At 48.8% G+C, this 21,855-nt stretch overlaps 1 protein-coding gene across 2 annotated transcripts in view; it reads left to right on the top strand.

Moving 5' to 3' along the window:
• The window catches only part of TAFA5 (TAFA chemokine like family member 5), a 199,751-nt gene that overhangs the window by 134,863 nt on the left and 43,033 nt on the right, over positions 1-21,855 (top strand). For both annotated transcript variants that reach the window (XM_084803224.1, XM_084803225.1), the window contains exon 2: positions 262-411. In XM_084803224.1, the coding sequence (XP_084659350.1) occupies positions 262-411 (150 nt within the window). The remainder of the gene's footprint in view (positions 1-261; positions 412-21,855) is intronic.

Here is a 21,855-nt window from a genome sequence, read left to right as displayed (position 1 = left end):
GTGGCAGAAGGGCTGGCCACTTTTAATTTCCTGTCCGCTGGGATAGCGCTGACTAGAATCCTTGGCACAGCATATAGCAGGCGGGTCGCAGGCTGTCACAGAGCTCTCTCCACATCTCCTCAGCTAAGCCAGCTGTGGTGGATCCCTCTCTACATGGGTGCTGGGTGGGCTTCACACTGTGGGGCCGGGGGGTCTCCAGGCTGTGGGTCTCCGGGTCTCCGGGCCATAGCCACTCAACTTGTTCCTGTTTCCTCCTTGTAGGTCAGCTGGCCGCCGGGACCTGTGAGATTGTTACCCTAGACCGGGACAGCAGTCAGCCACGCAGGACGATCGCCCGGCAGACGGCGCGCTGTGCATGCAGAAAGGGGCAGATAGCAGGCACCACGAGAGCCCGGCCTGCTTGTGTGGACGGTAAGAGGCCCCCAGCCTTAACGATGATACTTCAGGGTACTGAGCCCAGTGTTCTGTGGATTCTGCATGAGCGGACATCACTCTGAAGCAGCCTTCTCCAGAAATCTCTGAGGCCAAGGCCTTGAGGTGTACCCCTAGGGTCAGGGCTCTGGGAAGTCTTTCATTAGGTTGGCATATCTAGTGTAATTGTCCTATGCACATGGGGGTGGCCACTGACTACATGACTCCAGGTGTCAAAGACCCTGACATCTCCAACCAGATACCCACCAAGATGTGCAGTATAACAAGCTGGGCTATATCCAAGCTCATCACTGTTCCCCAAAGCCAGAAAAGCTCCTGAGAAAAAGATCAACAGAACCCAGGACATGGTCGTCACAGGGCTGATGAGATCCTGAACTATAGATCCCAGATAGTACCTACTATGTATCTCAGATCTGTCTAGGTACCTGGCCAGGCTCTAGTTTGCAAAGACTAAGCCAAGAGGTCTGTCCAGGCCTTGGCTTCTCCGTGTAGCTTGGGGTTTAGAGTGAGCTGTGACTGGGGTCCTGCCTTCAGCTAGAGACCCAAGGGTACAGTAAAGAAGAGTCCTACGCTTACCAAACCCTGACCTCCCTGAGCATTGGCTGTAGACCCCCACCCCCACCCCCGGGGCTGTGGGCACCCCACACTCCTGCTGCCATCTAGAACGGGCTTGAAAACTGTAACACTCAGCAAAGCGCAGAATGAGCCTGAGCATGCTTGCCCAGGCCACAGGGTGGTGGAGGAACCACAGGCTGGCCGGGTCCTAGCCACCCTTCATACAGCTAGTGGGGTCCACGGATTGGGTTCTGCTCAGCCTGGTCTCCAAGGGGCCAGTGACTTGATCCCTGTGGGCAGAATGGTAGCAGCCTCTTGGTAAATATAGACTGGTTTTCTGGGACTGTGCTGGGGTGGTGTGGGAGCTCGCAGCCACAGCACTTTCTCTTCTCTCGCTCATTCTAGCAGCCTCGGGGAGACAGGGTCCATCCATACTGATTGCTAATTGAATCTGGATCTGCCCATCTGAAACCAAATCCCTGCCCCTCCCCCAAACAGCCTCCTGGTGCCTTAGGAGCTTGGGTCCCAGAGACCCAAATTAAAACCTCACCATTTTCAAGGGAGGCCAAACAAATTAGTTTGCTCGAGTTTTCTGCACAGTGGGCATTTTCTAGGCTGTCCTCTAATTTAATTTTTGCTTTTTCTGTTTTCTTGCTCTGTGTGCATAATAAGTCTCCTTGTATGCCACTGTGTCTGCTTGAAGAGAGACTGGGCCGTGGTGGCCCAGCTGACATTGTTTAGCCTGGAGTGGTCTATGCTGACCCTGGATTCAGGAACAAACGTGGTAGCTCACTGCTCCTGCTGAGTGGTGACGTGTATTTTGCTGGCTGACTTTGTAGCTACTGGTAAATTTGTTCATTCATTCATTCATTCACTCATTCATTCACTCATCTAAATGAGATGAATCAGGTGTAGACAGGTATAAAGAGAATCAAGTTCTCAAAACACGTGATCCATTAGACCCTGCCCCCAACACAATGCTGGGAGAGGGGTGCCTCACCTGGGATAGGTGTATCCTTGAAGGAATATTTGAGTGGGGTCTTTAGGGAATGAAGAGATCGCCAGTGAAGCTCCTGTCTGTGGAAAGAGGGAGCTGACAGCAAGACTGACATCATGGTGTGTTCTTCCCCAGCCTTGAGAGTCTGAGCTGAGGCGATTTTGCAGAAACCGGTCTCCAGCACCATGACCTTATGCACGAGCAGGCGTTGATCCACCTTACAGAAGAAAAGAGACCTGAAAGCAATCTGGTCGCCTGCCCCAGGGCTTCTCATTATTATACAGATATCAGCAAGCAGGCCTAACCTTAGAGCCGTGCTTCGTGGGCTGCAGAGCCAGTGGCTGCAGCACTGGCTGTGTGTTTATGCAAGGTGTTACCCGGCATGGTCCTGCCCTCCTTCATGGTTCTGCCCTGTGGACTGAGACCCTTGCTGGGCTCTCAATAGAAAACCATGTAGAATTCTCCCTCTGGCCAGAGCAAAGAGGGGCCTGCCTCCTTCCCTCATGCTGAGATCTCAAGAAATCCCTTTGGAAAGAAATCTGAATAAAGCATGGCTTTTAGGTATCAGAAGGAAGGAGGGGAGAAGAAATGGCTGGTGGCTTTGGGAGGAGAAATGCTTGGGCCACTGGAGTTTACTAAAGAGTGGTGTCCATGGATGTCCCATCTAGAGTTGTGGGGTCAGACCCCTGAGAGCCTTGCAGGAGGGTGGGCGGGGGTGGAGTGGCAAGCAGTCCCAGCATGAGGAGAGTTCCAGACAGGTACCCCATAGTTGCCTTCTGATCTCTTTTATGTGCCCAATGTCAACCCCACCCCCTTGGAGACTCTCAAAGGCCCTGTTCTGCTGATGTTGATGACTCTGTCACCTGCCCAGAAACTGCCTGAGTGAATGTGACATTCTGTGCTTCCTGGTAGGAATTGTAGCATGTGCTGGGAGGCAAAGCAGACCAAGGCCTGGCCCTAGGCTCCATCTTCATGTCTGCTCACCACCCACAGTTCGTGAGCAAGAGCCCACATCTTCCTGAACAGATGGGGGGAACAGCCCCTCAGCAGTCCCAAGACACTGAGTGCTTCACAAAACCCATACCAATTTAGGGACCGCCATCCTTCTCTCGGTAACACACAAGACTTGCATGTTATCAGATGTGGCCATGGCGGACTCTTCTGGGAAAGTAGGAAAAGGGGAATGTGTTTGCAGGGCTGGTCCATGTGGAGAGGGTTGCTATGTTTCTGGGTAAGGATGGAGCCCCTTATCTTAGGAGTAGATCCAGGAAAGGCCAAGGGTGCAAGTGGCCTCCCCTCTTAGAAATGGCTATGAGGGATTGAGAATGCATGTTCTGCCCTCAGTTACAGTTGGCTGATTTCCTGCTAGGTTACCAGAGATCCCAACCCCCCAAGAGGCCTTTCTAGCACATGTCACTAGGGCAAGTAGATGTCCATATGCTGAAGAGCCACATCAGACCCTACCTCACACCCTCCCGCAGGGACATTAGAGTGTATGTAAAGAGAGACAGCTGCTGAACCCCCAGATGATCAGGGAATCCCCATGGGTCCTGGCTGTGGCTAAAGGTTCCTAGGTATAGCCATCAATACACCAGCAATAGAAGGAAAGAAACCGGACTTCACCAAAGCACAGAATAACTCCTTTGCATCCAACTGTTCCATCAAGAAAGTGAAAATTTCGCTCGTCACATGACTCAGTGGTTAAAGGTGCTTGACTCTAAGCCTGACAACTAGAGTCTGACGCCCCCAGGACCCACGTGGCAAGAAAGAATGGGTCCCCAAGTTGTCCTCTGGGCTCCATAAACATGCCATGACATGTACTCTCCCACACATACACAATACATGAATAAATACATACATAACACATGCATGCATGCATAGGTACATACAAACATACATACACACACATACATACGTACATACATATACATGTTTTAAGAGAAAAGGCCAAGGACATTAGGTAAAAGCACATGCTGCTAAGGCTGATGACTTGAGTTTAATCCTCAGGACCCAGATAGTAAGGAGTAAAACGGTGTTATAGGTTGTTTTCTCACCTCTACACCCATCTCATGGTGCCTGCATGCCCATACAACAAGACCATTTGCTCAACTATGTTCATAGCAGCTTTATTTGTAATAGCCAGACTCTGGAAACAACCTAAATGTCCCTCAACTGAAGAATGGATAAAGAAACTGTGGTACATTTACACAATAGAATACTACTCAGCTAAGAAAGAAAGAAAGAAAGAAAGAAAGAAAGAAAGAAAAGAAAGAAAGAAAAATCTTGGAATTTGCAGGCACATGGATGGAACTAGAAATGATCATCCTGAGTGAGGTAACCCAGACCCAGAAAGACAGACATGAATATACCCACTCAAAAGTAGATATTGGCCACATAATACAGGAGAACCACACTACAATACACATTCCTAAAGAAGCTAAATAACAAGGAGGACCCTAAGGAGAATGCCTAATTCTCACTCAGAAGGACAAATAGAATAGACACCAGAAACAGTTGAAGAAAAGGAACAAGACAGGAGCCTACAATTGAGGTCCTCTGAAAGACTCCACCCTGCACGGAATCATAGCAGAGGCTAAGACTCACAGCTGAACTTTGGGATGGAGCACAGGGAGTCTATGGAAGAGTTGGGGAATAGAAGGACCTGGAGGCATCAGGAGCTCCAAAAGGAGACCAATGGAGCCCAAAAATCCAGGCAAAGGAGGAGGGTCCTGCAGAGACTGATAAACCAACCAAGGACCATGCATGGTGAGGACCTAGACCTCCTTCTCAGACATAGTCAACAGGCAGCACAGTCTCCTTGTGCATCTCATAATATGGGGAATAGGGAATACATCTGACATGGACACTGGTCCCCACACGTCGATGGTTTTCCCCTGGCGGTGTGGCCTGGCCAGGCCACAGAGGAAGAAGATACAGGAAGTCCAGATGAGACTTGATAGGCTGAGGTCAGATGTTAGGGGAGGAAGGCTCTCCCTTTCCGAGGACTAGGGGAGGAATGAAAGGGCTAAGGGAGTGAGGGTGTGGCCATGAGATGATGAAGGAGGAGGCTACCATCGGGATGTAAAGTCAACAGTGGTTTTTTTTTTGTATCATCTAAATAGAGATATTTTGATTATTCAAAAAGGAAGAAACAAAGAAGAGAGCTAGACAAAGAATAAGTTGCCTAACCTGAATTTGGTAAAATGATAGAAAGCAGGGAAGGAGCCAGAGAGGAGAGGCTGAAAGCTCAAGCCAGCCCCATCAGGAACAGGGGACAGGTCTGCCCAACGTACAGAAATCAAGAGGGTTAGAGAAGACATCGCAGACTTACACTGGGCAAGTGTGTAAGATGACTTCAAGGAAAGGGACACAGACACCCATAGAAAGGCATAAGGGACCGACAGCGACTCACGAAGTACCAGTTTGACTCGAAGTATGACAAGAACAATCAGAGACCTGATGAACACGAGGCCCCCTGGCAGCAAATTCCCAGGCATGATTTCTCCAGTGAATCACCACATCTTCAGAGAATGAGAACCAATTGTCCTCAACCCCTTGGGAACATGGACTTGTTGAAACCACTTCTTACCTCAGTCTCAACCAGAGTTCTCTAGAGGAACAGGACCAATATAATAAAGATGCATTAAATAGTATTTATTAGATTTGGCTTACCAGTGTGGTCTGGGCAGTCCAAGGGTGGCTCTGTTCACACTGAAGAGGCTGGAGAGAACCTTCTACGTGCTCAGTCCACAAGACTGGATGCCTCAGAAGAGGCTGCTAGAGGCCTGGAGGATTCTGGAGAAACACTGGTCTAATTTGGTCAAGGTTGGAAGGCCAAGAAAGCTGGTTCTGATGTCCTCAAAAGGGGTCAGAAGCAGTGCCTGGCACTGGTTGGTGGTAGCAACAGCAGTAGATGCTTATCAGCAAGCAGGCAAAAAGCAAAAGCCTTTCTCTGCTTCCTTCTCTTTGGGTCACCAATGAAAGGTGCCCCCATCTTCAGGATGGGCCTTCCCATTTCAATTAAAGTAATCATGTGACTCATTGCAGGCTTACTCAGGGGCTAATCTAACCTAGGTACTCTCTCATGGGTTTACCCTGAGGCTGATAATCTTAACCTTTAACCCACATTCCGTGAATCTGGCATCATCCTGACAGTAGAAAGTATTTCAAGGAACAAAACCGTAGGCCTTAGACATCCAAAACACAAAAGATCTTCGTGCTATAAGAAACCACATTTGGTTGGAAGGACATTTGGTTCTATGTCCCCATAGAATTCCTCTCAGGAATGCAAGGTTGGCTCAACACATGAGAGTCTGCCACTGTAATGTACTCTTACACAGTGGTTTCAATGCATGTAGAGAAAGCTTTTTAATAAAACCTCATAATTTTTACAATGAAGGTACTGGACAAATTAAGAAAGGAAGAGATCTTCAGCAAGGAAGGGCCATTTCTGAAACTCCTGTCCCCAGTGCCATGCTGGGTAGCCAGAGACAGGATGTTGTGTTTTCCATCAGAACCAAGACAGTGTGTGCTCTCTCTGTATTCTGTGAAATTGTACAAGAGGGTGTGTCTGGACCAATTAGGCAGGAGGAGGAGGAGGAGGAGGAGGAAGATGATGGGGAAGGGAAGGAAAGAGGCAGTGTCCGGATTGGAAAGTGGATAAAGTAAAGGTATCCTTATTTATAGCTGGCCTTATAATGACGTTTTTGAACCCAGGCACTCTGTGTCCACACACACTCTAGAGTTAAACAGTGCTCAGCAAGAGTCTAGGCCTCAAAGTTCATAGATAAAGGTGTGCTGTGTTCTCTGCAATGGTAGCAAACAATGATGTTAAGGAGGATAGCTCTATTAAGAAAGTGCTTGCTGCAGAGGCATAAGGGCCTACAATTAATTGGTCACCAGCACCCACGTTTCAAAAGGAAGTGGTAGCATGTATTTGTAATTCCAGTGTTGAGCAGCCAGATGCAGGAGAGGCTCTGGAGCTCCCTGGGCACCCAATCTAACCTAATGGGCAGGTTTCAGATCTCACTGAGAGATCTTGTCTCAAAAATGGTGTGGATGGCTCCCAAGGAGTGATACCTGAAGTTGACTTCTCACTTCTATATGAACATGTAGAGACAGACACAAGATTTAAAAAACAAACAAACAAATAAACTCTGTGCACAGTATTACCAAGAATAGGGCACTGAGGGTAGTGTATGGCTCTGACCCCAGCACTTAAAAGAGAGAGGCATAAGGCTTAGGGGTTATGGACAGTTTTGGCCATATAAGATCTTGCTTTCAAAAAAATCAAAATAAACTAACAAGTAGATAATTGATTTACCAAGAAGTAATTGTTTACACCAAGATCTATGAAATAACAAAGGCTAGGATTAGCTGGGGGAGCTCCATCCCACCCAGGTTAGCATTGTGCGTTTCTGTCAAATTTCACAGTACACTTTATCCTTGGTGTGTCTCTTCTCTCCAAGGAAGCCTCTATTCCGCCCCACCTGGAGGGAGTGTCTCCCTCACTCAGCGTCCCCCGCATAGGGCCTATTTCCTGGATCTGACATTGCTCCCTGGGTGTTGTCCGATCCTCCTGGCACCTCTGTAATACCTGATTGCAGCTGGATTCTAGGCAGCTTAGTCACAAGCAAGGCCGGTGAACCTGCAGGTCCACAGCCAGGAACATAGGGATCCTGCTGTTCTGGTGTGGCAGAGAGGCCTGCCCCGTCCTTGATGTTTAATGTGCCCAGCGCACACTGTACCAGTGGGGCTGCCTCATCGTCACGGTTTAATCAGTGTGTGGGAATAATCATCATGCACAAGAAGACATAGCTTTGAAAAGTCTTTGAGGAAATTCTCTCCAGGAAACCCAGAGCTGATGGGCCCAGCATGTGGCGACAGCCTGCATGCTCTGATTACGGCTATCAGTGGGGGGACATACTGACACTTCCTGTGGAAGGGTAGAGGGGTCCCGCATGATGCCACAGAGATGCAGGCCACTCCTCACTCAGGTGAAGGAAATTTGCCAACAGTGTGTTTGGTGGTGTCCATGGAGTGCTTGGTGCTCTGCTGAGGCAGGAATGCCACTGTGACGTGGCAGGTTTGTGTTTCTTCGCTTTCTATTGGGTTGATGTCCACAGCCCCATCAACCTGGACAGGTGGCTTGCAAGGTGACCAGCTCCGCAGCTCTTGACACTCAGAATGGAAATGGAAAAGTGGGTGATGTTCAAGAATCACAGCACACACCACAGACCACAGCCACTTCTAACCTGGGCAACAAGGATCCTTAAACAGTTAAAGTCAAGCCACAGCCAGTATGGAGGTGACATGACTGTCCCAGTCCCCTCCACCTCACAAGAGGCCTTGCATCAGTCATTTTTGTATAGTTTCACAAATTCTACCCCAGAAAGCCCTCCTGGAGGGGCTCTAAATTACAAACAGGGAAGCTGAGGCTCACATGGTGTAGAGTTGGCTCGAAGCACACAGCTGGGAAATGAGGCCACATGGGATGCTTGTTTTCTCATAGAAACATCTGAGCTGCCCCAGGCCTGAGACATCAAGGTACAGAAAAAGATGGAATGAGACCCGTGGCTTCAACCCGAGAGTGCGGGGTCTCAGGGTGCATGAGAGGCTCAGGAAACAGAGTCTGCACTGTGACATAAGCCATGAGGAGGAAACAGTAGACTGAAACTGAGGCACCAGCACAGAGCTTCCTGGAGGAGATGGCTCCCATAGCTGTTCTCCTAAGGAACAGGCTGTATCTTCAGGCAGTAGAGCCAGCTAACTTGGTGACATTGGGCAGTCAGCCCAGTCAAGGGTAAGCCTGAGACCCTGTGCCAGAAGCAATCCCTTCCAGACTCAAGAGTGAGGTGGGACAGGTGTCCTGCTTCACAAGGACTATGTCCCAGTTCCCCCACCTACACACACACACACACACACACACACACACACACACACACACACACACACACACAGACACACACACACCATCCAGTGCTGTAGAACATCATCAGCTATGGACACTAGATCCCAAGATCCAACAATCTTGGGGACTCATTTCATGGTTGAAGTTTAGCCCCACCCAGTAGGCGTAATGGAAACTAAGTCCAGCAGAGGATATGATATCCCTCACCTCTTGAGTCCCATGCTCATGAATATATCCATATTTCAGATTCCAGTGTGAATGAAAAGGAAGCAAGCCAGGGTGGCTTGCTGGAGGACAAGGCAACCTCTTCCTAATGCTTGTGTCTCCATTGTGCTCCTAGCCATGCTGGGAGATAAGTGTTAGACCTAGGCTGAGATGTCTCACATGCTCTGTGTTGTACATACTCACTGTGTAGGTAACTGAGGGTGGTCACCTGCCTACCACCCACATCTCTGGCTGGCTCAAGGCTCGGTGTGACTTTTCTTTGAGCCCTATTGCTGTCTTTGATGGCAGCTGAGGTTTCAGATCAAATTAAACAGTTTGCTGAAGAACAGATCAAAGTCAGGCAGCTTGTCGTTTTGAAATTGGAATCCACTTTAGCCATGTGATGTGGCTGAGTGTAGGATTGGGACATGCCTGTCTCCTTTCCTTTGCTGTGACTGATGGTTCCAGTCACCTCCAAGGAGGATGGACCTGGCTTTGTGCTCCTGGATTCTAGTGCTCCTTAGGATTGGGCACTCTTTCAGCAGTGGCCTCAAATGCAGGTTCCAACATTGTCCTCTGAACACTGAGGGAGGATGACCTTAGACATATGCCCCCCTCCCCCCAGGATTCCACCAACCAAGCACCCCTGTGGAGCCCTCCTGCTTACCAGACGGGTTGAATGTGACTCCAAGACCTTGGGCTGGACTTGTCCCTGAACACATTTGGGATCTAATTCTAGAGAGGCTTTCATGACTTTTGTGGGGTGGCAACAGATTGCTGTGAGGAACACCAGATACGTTTATTATCCCTGGAGGGACCATAATAGGGTTATAAATCAAGGGGTCCATGAGCACTTCTTTTCCTCTAGAAGAAACATTCTTTCCTCCCAATGTGATGCTCTCCAGCCCTTGAGCATGGAATGCCTAAGCTGGGCTGTTTGGCTCAGGGTAGGCATCTGTGTGAGCTGACGTCATAGCTGGAGGTGAGGAGCCCCAGTCAAGGCATCTACTGTGTTCAGAGTCTACCTATGTGAAGATCAGGATGAGGGAAGGTCAGCCTGTCACCCAGGCCTTGGTTTCCATGCATGTAGCATAAGGTAGGGTTAAGGTGTTCTTTTTAAGTACATCTCTACTGAATGTGTTCTAGTGATTTCCATGCCAATATTCCCTAGACACTATTGAATAACAACTAGTTTCACAGTGTTTACTTTGTGTTAGGTATTATGAGTAATCCACGAGTGATTGAAAGCTTAGCGGCGTAAGCGCATACATCTTTCTGCCAACATTACACTTTTTAATGTAAAGGATTTGATCATCTAGGGGTTTAGGAGTATTGGGGGCAGGTACTGAGGGACAACTGTGTCTCCTTTGAATGGTGTGGCAATCGTGAGTGACTAAGGTATTGAGATGTCCCCAAGTACACCATCCCCTGGGACCTGGTTTCCCTCTTATGTGATTCAGTTTCACATAAGGTGTTCAGAGAATAATCTACTCATCCCAGATGTGGAAAACTGACAACAGACCTAAGTAAGCCTACCACTGAAGTCCATCTTGATGAACCCGAGTTTTACAAGTCACGTATAGTAATATGGGTCCGGGGTTACTTACAGGAGCAGAAATCCAAGACAGCTGTGTTCTCAAAGTTCACCGCAACATAGTGATGGCTCACAGGACCTGGGAAAATGTAGCTCATTGTGCAGCATCCCACTCAGCTAAACGGGTTGTGGAGGTTTTCTTCCAGGTAGCTTGGCTTCCCTGGGAGTGTCTCTCAGTAGTCCTTACTGCTTTTATAATGCTTGGGGAGTGAGGGGCCTCATGAACCTCATCTGTTTTCAGCACTTCCTAAAGCTTATGAGTTGTTTGCTTCCCTTGTTTGAGGTGCTTCCCTGCAGAATGGAGTTTTTCACCTTCCTTTAGATCAACTTGATCCTAACAAGCTTTCCTTCATGGTGGGAGGTTCTACCTGGGAGGAAACTGCTACGTAAGAACTGCATTCCCACGTCTTCACGTGGTCTATATGGAGCTACATCATCACAAGTAACACCTGTATAGACTATTTTTAAAATGACTCTTTCAAATCCAGAATAAGTGATTATCTTGTAAAAAAAAAAAAACATTCTGAGACATACAATAGGCATGCCTGCATATTGTGCCAAGATTTTTGAACTCTGACCTTCTAACAGAGTCTCTACTGTCCTGTGTCTGCTTTCCCGGGCTCCACAGCTGGATTCAAGCATCCCCTCTGCTGCTGATGTCACCACGTGTCATCTGTGAGGGCCATTCTAAGTCATAATAAACAAAACTGCTATGAACACAAATGTGCATCTTTCAGTAACCACGTGTGCATATCTTTCTGTAGGGAATGCCTACAAGTGGCAGAGCTATGAGTCAGTGATTATCAGTACTGCCAAGTGTTTCTCAAAGCAGGTGTACTTTTTAATGTGCCACCTGCAGCCACAGACATGTCGTTTGCTACGAGTCCTTGCCAACACTTGCCATCCTCAGCCTTTAATTTTAGCCACCTTCTTGGAAGCACATGGGATTTCCTGGTGGTGATGACTTGGTTGGTTTTCTCTATTAGGTGCTACCACCGAAAATGGTCTGGTGCTCTATTGAGGAGCTAAATGGCTACCTTCACAGACTGTCTACCTGCCCCTGCCCATTGCTGGTTCCTGGTCCTTTGTTAGGTGCTCTGCGGAAGGCCCTCTGCTTTCTGTGGTGAAGTCCACTGCCTTGGCCCTCGCCTGACGTGTAGCTGCCCTTGCTCCTTGCGTAATAGGACACATCAATAGAGAGAAATCTTCATGTCTGATGCATCAATCTCTGGCTTTGTGCATGTGGCTTTCCGGGCCATGTGCTCCTTGTGTGTGGTAAACACCATCTAACCTCGTATGGAGAGGGATAGCCTCACTTGCAGAACAGGCCCTGTGCCTGGGTCCTGCCCTGAGGCCCCGGTTATCTCTGACCCCTGTCTTCTGTGGTAGGAGACAGAGCTCAAGTTTCACTTTCTCTCTGCCATTGGAAACCTGACAGATCTGGTGTCACTTGTTGGAACGTTCTAGAATTTTTCTTGAGATGAGGATTTTGTGCAACATTCCAAAACACTTTTTTGAGGTGGGCTGGAGGAGCTGGGCCTCATCTCTGATTATATTACATCTAATTAGCTAATCATCTCATACCATCTAATCAGCAGAGAGCGGAGGCTGCCATCATTCACAGATTGTCACGTGTATTTGTGTGTGTGTCACCTCCCACACCTGGAATGCTAACAAACCCATTTCTGTTTCCTTTTTCCCTTTTCACCTCTATAAACATCTGGGGTGAGGTTGGCAATGTGGGGATGGCAGGTGCTTCCCCTTCTCCGTCACCCTCCTATGTCCAGTCCATGAGAAGAAGGGGTGGGTACATTGAGGCATTGATATTGAGGCTGCCTTGAAAAGGCCTTAACCTTTGCTCCTTTTTTGTGTGTTCATGGGACCAAAATCCTGGACCAGGGTACCCCCTCAGTGTGATAGAGAGACCACAGTGTTCCTGTCTGAGGCTTTGAGTCTGGAAAGGAGTGTGGCCCTGTGGGGGAGCTTCTCTCTTTGTCCTGTGGGAACTGCAGCTGCGTAGTGAGCCTCTGGGCCCCATCCTGCCTGCTAGAGGAAGATGCTGAACTTTAGCTGAAAGACAAACTATGGGCCACCTGGCTTGTTCAGTTGTGTCTGGGTGGGACCAGTGTATTTTAATTTAATTATAGACTTTATAGTAGGGAAGTTTTAGGTTTATAGGAAAACAGAATAGAAAGCACAAGAGGTCTCCTTGCCCGACCCATGTTCCTTTGCACTAGCAAAATCAGTTTAGTAGGAGCTTATTATTAATTAAACCAGCTAGACGGATGGTTTGCATATTTCTCCTTTGTGTGATGGGACGGGCTCTGAGCTTGATCAGACAAACAGTGTCAAAGGTCACCATTGCTTCATCACAAGGCATAGCTCCTCAGCCATAAAACGGTGCCAGGCCTGAGGATAGTGACAGGATGGGTTCCTTGATACCTTGGTGAGAAACTGAACCAAGGCTGTACATGCTCAGTCAACACTATATGGGAGACGCTCCACAGTTCCACATAAGATTAAGGCTTCGACTGGCCTGGCCCTAGCCTGCCCCATCACCACCTGACTGCTGACTGGGATCTTCATGAGAGGGAGAAGAACAAGCTTAGGAGCCACGTACCCAGCAGTCAGGCAAAGGTTCTCACCATGTAGTGTTAACTGGAAACTGGATCCTCTGTGGCAAAGTTGAGTAGGTTACTAGGGAAGCTGTTTGCGAGGTGTCCCTACAGTGTAGGGGAGGAACAGCTGCTGGCCCTTGTGCTGCCGCAGTATTGGCAAGGGCATCTGGTGTCACAGAGGATACCTGCTAAGAGCCAGTCCCACGCCTGCCCGGCTTGGTGACTGTCATCAAATGACATGATTATCCACCTGTCTTGTCCAGCTACCCGGGAGCCATTGCATGGTGTAATAGGAGGGGCCACGGCCAGCACTGGGAGACAAGCTGGGAAGAAGGGAGGAGAGATTGGAAAACTTCTAATAGGATTACATTTCCTGAAATAGTGTAACTGTGAGCTTGATGTATTTGCAGCCTTATGGGTTCTGACACGGGAATTGCATACTGGGTGTTAGGAGTCTTCCACGTGAGTGCTCCCCCGCTTCTGCGCCTGCTCGCTGCCGTTGATGTTTATTTATCTTGTGGGCTCTGCTTGAATATTGATGCTCCCTGGTGCTCCGCACTGCATTATAACTGCTGCCCGCTTAATTCAATTCCTCCTCCATTCTGACTCCTGACAAGAGCCATCGGCTGCCGAGGCTGCAGAGCTTTGCCTTGTATGCACTTGGGTCTTTAGCAGAACAGGCCCCCGGCGGTGCAGAGGTTGAGGCTCAGTTCTTGCTCTGGGCACCTGCTGCCGATCCACCTTGTCCTTGGGTAGGAAAGAGAAAGACCGAGTCAGCCAGCAGGCAAATCCCGGTCTTAATGTCTGTGGTTCCCCTATCCAAAGACTAAAATCCTAATGCCTCCCAACAAGATGCGGTTAGGAAGCAGGGTCTTTGACAACTAGGTCATAGGTCTGTGCCCTTACAAAAGAGAAACTCCAGAGATTACTTTTACCCGTGAACCAGGAGATAGATCCTTACCAGATGCCAAATCTACTGGTGCCTTAACCCTGGCCTCCAGCCTCTGGGAGCGGGAAAATAGCATGCGCTATTTGCAAGGTACCCAATCTAGGATGGTGTCTTCTGGCAGATAGGCTAGGCTGTTGCCATGTCTCCAGACTCTTAAGAAGGCAGATGCAGCTGGGAGTCAGATCTGCATGTGGAATCACATCTGTAGGGAGATGTGGAAATCCACTCAGGGTACAAATGTTCCCCCACTCCTGAGCATTCCTTCTTTTGAAGCCCACATAGCTGTGGCCTCACTTCAGCATCTGTCTGTCAGTCAGTCTCCACATCCCACACCCCTGATAGGGGCAGAGTCCCCACTGTCCCCATAACCTGGTGTCCCCAGCCCATGTGCCCTGAAAATTGCAGGGGGATTCCGTTCTCAGTGAACCATCCATGTGGTCAGAAATTGGACCCTGCCCTTGGGATTTCACAGTTTGGTGTGCATGCTCTTTACTTTCCCTTTCTTCCCAGGAGGGTTTCAGTGTCCCTAAACAGGATGTCTTATATAGCTCAGGGACAGGTCTCATGGTGCCTTTGACATGGAGCCACTATGATAAGCGGGGTGTCTGCCAGATGCTGTCTCTTCCACATTCCCTGTTCTATATGCTCGGAGTGCCTGCTTGGTCACCTTGAAGGCTGTTACAAAGCTGAGCTGTCCATCTGACATCTCACATACTCCAAGGCCAGGCAGCCTCTGCTTAATGGGAACCAGAAAACAAACCCCTTGACACTGGGGCCCTCCACTGTGTCCCCAAGCCAGGTCACCGCTGACATCAGCTTACAAGAAGCTTGTCCATTCTGGGTTTCCAGACCTCTAGAAGCTCATCCTATAAAGTTGGGCGGGGTGAGCCATGCTGAGGGACAAGAGATGTGGACCCTGAGATGGGTTAGTCTTCTGGAGCCTCTTAGGGTGGCTGAATCTCACCCCTGTGGCTGCTCTAGGCTGTTAACTTGCTCTGCCCTAGCTCTCTGCCCACCCGTAATCCTGTAATTGGCCACTAATCACTGTGTGCATTTGCGGGTCTGCCATCCTTAATAGTGGCTTTTATGGAAAATAAGTGCAGTATTGGTTACAGCTCCTTTATCTAGGGCAGTTTTCCTCTGAAGAGGTTATTATGATTTGGTTTACACAGAGGCTGTGAAATGTTCACTTAACAAAGGTTCTTGCTGGAGGGACATTTTAAACACAGACCCCTTAAAAGGCTGTGGCAGGCGGGTTTGGGGGCACTTGATCTGTGCACCCACATCAGTCTGCACTTGTCAGAGCCTGAAGCCTGCGTGCTATGAGTTCACACTCATGAGAGGCTCTGGACTAGGTCAGCCTCATGCTGCAGCAGGCCCAAGATGGGGCCACACTTCTCAGTGAAAGGAGGGTGTCTGGATGGGCGTCGGGAGGGGAATAGGTATGGCCCAGTGAGAATGGAACCACAGGTCTAGCTCTCGGCAGCATTAGGAGGATTTAGGTGCTATTGGTACTGACCTGGTGATTGCTGTTTCATCAGTTAATGCAAAACCTCTGGGTCCAGGCGCTTTGTCATGGCTCCGATGGCCATGAAGCAACTCTCAGGTTGCATGAGGGTGATTTTCCATGATGGAGATCATTATGAACCACGGCTTCTCTGCAGCTGGCTTTATGGGCCCCTGGCGACTCTACTCAAGATAATAAATAAGACCAGGAAACACCATTTCCAAAGGCCAGGACAAGTGGTGCTAACTTATCTGATTGAATGAAAATCTTAAGCCTTGTTAAGTCAAACTGTCATTGCTCATTACCCATAAATTAGGAGGCTAGGGGGTCCATTGCACACAGGTATTTATCAGAAAACACGGGTGAATCCTCTGTATTTCAGAGGCACGTAATCCTGGAGGATCAGAAGATGCTTATTAAAGCATACCTTTGATGGTCCAGTTGTTCAGAAGATGGGAAAATTGTATCCCCCTCCTCCTTCTGCCAGACTTTCTAGCATCAGAAGCAACAGTCTATGACAGGTATGACCTGAGTCCCGGTGCCTCACAGGACCATGTGGAAGGAACATGGACTTCTATCCTCCATTTCCAACGCCTAGTGCCCTATGTCTACCTGAAAGGCTTGGATGCCAGCTTTGGGCCTGAAGTGTTCTTCACTCTAGTTGATGGGAGTGTGCAGGTGACCTAATGACACCAATTTTGGAAGAATTCTGTTAGGCAGAAGAATCACACAGATGTCAACAGGCCTGTACTTTACCCATTCATCAGAAGACAGGCTGCTCTTGGCAATGACCTTGGCCTCTGGGGCCTATGGAGACTTCAGGCACCTCCCATCCTGGACAGACAGGACAAAGGTTGCATCCAGTATACCTTTACCCATCTTAGAGCCAGCCCCACCCAGAAATCAGAGCATCAGTAGCTCATCCTGACCTAGTCTCAGGTCTATACAGAGATAAGAGGGTGGGTGCCTCCATGAGCCACACTATATCTGATAAGAGGCTTTGGATTTGGGTCCCAGGTCTTGTACTTGAAGCTGCATGCCTTTGAAGTAATCCCTACACCTTCTTGGGCCTGACTTTTCTCCTTGATTAAGTGGAGAGGACACCTAGCAGGCATCTTTTAGAACCACTGGCAGTAGGTTGGTCTGCAAGGAGTCTTGTGTATATCAGGCTGCTGCGGCACAGGAGGAAGAAAGTCTGACTTGGGGAAGGTCAGTGGGGACTCCTGTTGCAGCAGCTGTAGAAATGCGATGCCATAGGAATCCTTGGAAGCTGGCACTGTGGAGTGCTCACGGGGCCACAAAGTATGCTCCAGACTGGTCAAGCTCGTGTGGAAGAGTAGCTGTGAACTGAACGAGTGTGTGGAAACAGGAAACAAGAGCTCTAGGCCCAAATAAAACTCTATCTTCCAGAAGGACTAACTGCCCTGAGTGATGGGAAGCTATCTCAGCTGCTGGGCTCAGCCATCACTCAGGAAACTGTATCCCAGAATGAGCTCCTCACTTAGAGGCAATCAAGAGACAACAGGAAACTAACCAGAGAGGATGAGCAGTGCATGTTAGCAGCCCGTGTGAGCCTTTCAAAAGGCAGCAGTAAGAGGTTCCTGATGGAAACAGAGGGTTCACTGATTCTGAGGCTACATTTAGGTGTAGCACCCTTAACTTAAAACTAACCTTTCTGCAAACAGGATAGACCCTTGTCTGTTATCCAAACATAGCTTCTGCCTCATGGCTTGACCAAGCAGTAGCACCCTGTCCTAGAATCAGGAGTCCAAGGAGAGTGTCATGGACTTTACACAATCCAGTCCATTTTTCTTGTTACTATGGAATCTTCTCAACCATTGACAAGCCTGCATTGTTGTCTCTGACCGTAAGGAGGGCATCTGAGGGTGCTTGATACAAAGCATTTGGCCCTAGGACTGGGAGCATAGGTTGGAACAGGAAAGATGGCTCAGTGGTTAAGAACATTGGCTCTTCTTGCAGAAGACCCAGATTTAGTTCCCAGAACCCACATCGGGCAGCTGAAAACCCCCCTGAAACTCTAGTTTCAAAGGAATGTGACATCTGATGGCCTCTTCTGGCCTCTGATGGCACCTTCACCCATGTGTTGTGCAGACATATGCTCAAGCACACGTATCTACATGTTGAAGCTAAAATAAATATTTAAAAGGGACAGCATGCTGGGTAATAGTAGGTATACCGGGACACAAGTCCTTTGCAGGTGTGATCAAGTTAACTACACTAACTCCATTATGGCTACTGTCACAGTGAAAGGAATCTAGGCCCAGATGTCCTGGCATAAAGGCTATGTGACATAGACCCAGTTGGTGCCACATCTATTAGTCAAGAACGTAGAGATTGCTCACAACCCTCAGTACCTCAGGAGGCAGAGGAGTCAGCGGCCTCCCTAGAGCCTTCTGGAAAAGCATGGCTGGGACATGCCTAGATTTACATGCCTGGCCTCCAGAGCCACAGAACACGCTTCTATCTGAATCTCCAGTGCAGTAATTATTACAGCCACCCCAGGACCCCCACAGATCTGAGCTCAACCTTGTCCAAAGGGCCTAGCTCCTCCAACATGCCAGATAACACAGGCCAAGTCCACTTCTCCCTCTGCCCCCTCCTCCTTTCCTGGTGGCCTGAGCTTTGGTTTCTCTGTGCTATGATTGGGCCTCCTTGCTAGATGAGACCCCAGTCTCTGCCTTGAATCTCTGTCCCTGAGCATGGCCCAGAAGTACATTTAATGCTTGGGACCTTTAACCACTATACCGGCTCTCAGGGTTCTTGCAGCCAGCAGTAGCATCAACATTCCTGTCCTTGGCGTGCATGACCTCTGAGCCCAGATGTGGCCATGATCAGATGTGGTATTGAGGTTATCTTGGTATAGCAAGTCGTCAGGCTCTCCTTGAGAGCTGCCCAGGAGCAGTGATCAGGTGAGATGGAGGAGGAGGAGGAGGAGGAAGAGGAGGAGGACGAAACACCTCCTCTCTGCTCTGGTGGCTACTGGTTTACATTCTTACATGCCTTCCCTGTACCTTCCATTCTGCTCACAGCCTTTGCTTCTGACAAGGTAGAGGAGTCCATGGCAGACAAAGGCCCTCTCATCCCCCAGGCCTTGATTTCTGATCCCACAAACTGTTGAGAGATGGAGCCTCATGCAAGACGTCTGTACTCAGCATGTACTTTTCCCAGTGTGGAAACCTACCATCGTTGGCAGCATCCTGACCTGTGGAGGGGTGTAGCAGGGTAGCTCTGTTTGGGTTACAACCTGTGGCTTGTGCTTCTGTGACACACTGCTTTTCTAACCCTGGTGCTCTCATAATTGACTACTTAACGCTTTTGTTGCCTTGAGTTTGAGGAGAAGCGCTAAGTGAAAACTCCCATTTTCTGAATAACTCCCCTCCTACCACCATCACCATGTGGCCACCCTAAATGTGAATGCAATGTCCCTTCCTGAATGACCCTCCTAACCTCTACCATTCCCACGCCACCACCACTGCCTTTGCAGACAGCACCACCACCAAGTGGCCATCTTGGATCCACGCTTTCTATAAGTTCACTCTCCTTCAACTTTTCCTAATGATGCCTTTGTGTGTAGGAGCAGCTCCTGCCATTTCTACATAATTCACTCATTCAGCAGTGGTCATGGTCCACTGGTGTAGGCCCCTCCAGCCTAAGGAAGACGCAGCACTTCCTGAGTGAACACATTTTCAGCTGAAGCCACTAGAGGCTGGGAAGGGCTGGAGATGTAAGCACTTGATGCCAGGACATCTGGCCAGCTCTCACACAGGAGACGAGAGCAGGCTGATGGTTTTGTCGTGTTTTAAAAATATATTTTATTAATTTATTCATATTACACCTCAATTGTTATCCCATCCCTTGTATCTTCCCATTCCTCCATCCCTCCCGCTTTCCCCCTACTCCCCTCCCCTATGACTGTGACTGAGGGGGACCTCCTCCCCCTGTATATGCTCATAGGGTATCAAATCTCTTCTTGGTAGCCTGCTATCCTTCCTCTGAGTGCCACCAGGCCTCCCCATCTAGGAGACGTGGTCAAATATGGGGCACCAGAGTTCATGTGAAAGTCAAACCCCACTCTCCACTCAACTGTGGAGAATGTCCTGTCCATTGGCTAGATCTGGGTAGGGGTTCAGTGTTTACTGCACATATTGTCCTTGGCTGGTGCCATAGTCCTGAAATTTGTGGACAAATGGATTGAACTAGAAATGATCATAATGAGTGAGTTATCCCAGAAGCAGAAAGAGTCAAATGGCATATACTCACTTATATCTGGACACTAGCCCAAGGGAAATGTCCCATGAAAGTCTTCACTTAACAGGAAAGTGGGACAGAGGGGAGGACATCCTATTGGGACTCTAGGTGACAAAAGCATGGGAGAATGGGGAAATAGAAGGATCCAGAGGGTCCTAGAAACCTACAAGGATCCCTCGTGTTTTAAGGGAGGGGTTCCTGAGAGAAGGCATATGCCACAGCCCTGCCAGCTACAATAGTAACCCTGCTCACAGAAGCAGTATTCTTCATACTCTATTGCTATCTATAGATAGATGCTGTTCGATATCTTGTTTCTAAATGAGGACACAGGCTCCAGTTTGCTGAAGTGACTTTACATGAGAGGAAAGCCTCAACTAGGTGCCCAAACCTCTGCCACCCCCCATGCCTCTCTCTGCCCCCTGTTACAGATGTCCATGCCAGAAACTGGGTGGTTTCCTGGCCAAGCCATTACCAAACAGCCAGGTCGTACATCTTAACATTCCTTTGGAGTGATCTTGAATTCCCAACCTGTTCTTTTCATATCTCAGAGCCAGACATTTCGGTTCTTCTCTGGGCCTTTCTTGTCCACTGAAGAAAAAGTACAGTGACCCGGAGGACAGACCTACATTATTTGGGAGTAGACACTGGGAGAGAGGGTCATGGAGACAGGCAGAGCTCAAAAGAGCTGAGAGCTCTTTTCATGATGCCTCTGAAAGACTGGTGAGGAAGGCTTCTGTCAGCTCCTTCTTGGAGGCTCATGTAAGTGTCACTGGGGTCCAGAAGCAGGGCAGCATCCCACTCATAATGCAGAACAGTAGGAGCGAGACCCTCCTGGCCCAAGAGGAGACAAGCAAGACTCAGGGCCAGGGTGAGTTTTGCTATAACTAGTGTTGTGGCTATATGACAGGCAGGTGCCTCGGCAGTTAGGACAGAGTGGTGATGCAAGTCCTCCAGGAGGAGAGAAGAGCCTGCTTCCCGCTGTGTGCATGCCATGGTCCCCAGCTGCAGTGGAAACGCTACCTCCTGCCATCTCTGTCTTGTTGTTTCCAACTTTCCTTGTGGCCTCCAGGGAAGTTTCAGTGCTGCTCATAAGCCATGTGTGCAGAGGTCAGATGGGGTCAAAAGAAGCCCAGTGCCTTCTGTCTTCTGCCCCCTTGCAAAGTTTATGAGAGTTTAGGAGATGAGGCAGGTCTCTAGATGTAGGACACAAGGCCCCTCCCCAGCTGGCAGGGTAGTGTCTAAGTCTACTCAGAGTCTCTGATCTCTGAGAGAAGGAAGTCAGGTCCAAATAGTTTACTAACAGGACCATATGCCAGTGTCTCCATGGGCAAGAATGCTTCATCCCTCATAGGCTGGGGGCTAGGTCTCAAAGATCAAGGAGGCAGGCGTAGAGGACTTTCTACCCAGGGACTGATGGCTTCACTCAAATCGTAGCACACTAGTTAGTGCCTGGGCATTTGAATGCTTGTGTGGGTAGGTGAGTGGAAGGATGATTGGATGGATGGATGGATGGATGGATGGATGGATGATGGATGGATAGATTCATGGGTGGGTGGATGATAGATGGATGATGGATGGATGGATGGATGATTGATGATATATAGACAGATAGATGATAGATAGATAGATAGATAGATAGATAGATAGATAGATAGATAGATAGATGATGTGGATGATAGGAGATGAATTGATGATATGTAAATAGTGAAAGATGTAGGTGGATAGAAGAAACTGGTTGGTAGATAAATGGGTTTTTGAATGATGGATAATGAATGGATGGATGGTGGATAGAAGATGGAGAGATGCATAATGAATGATCA

Source organism: Acomys minous (genome assembly GCF_964271855.1).
Source record: "Acomys minous genome assembly, chromosome: 12".
Taxonomy (NCBI): domain Eukaryota; kingdom Metazoa; phylum Chordata; class Mammalia; order Rodentia; family Muridae; genus Acomys; species Acomys minous.
The sequence above is the reverse complement of the archived record's forward strand: the minus strand, read 5'-3'. Positions and strand labels throughout refer to the sequence as shown.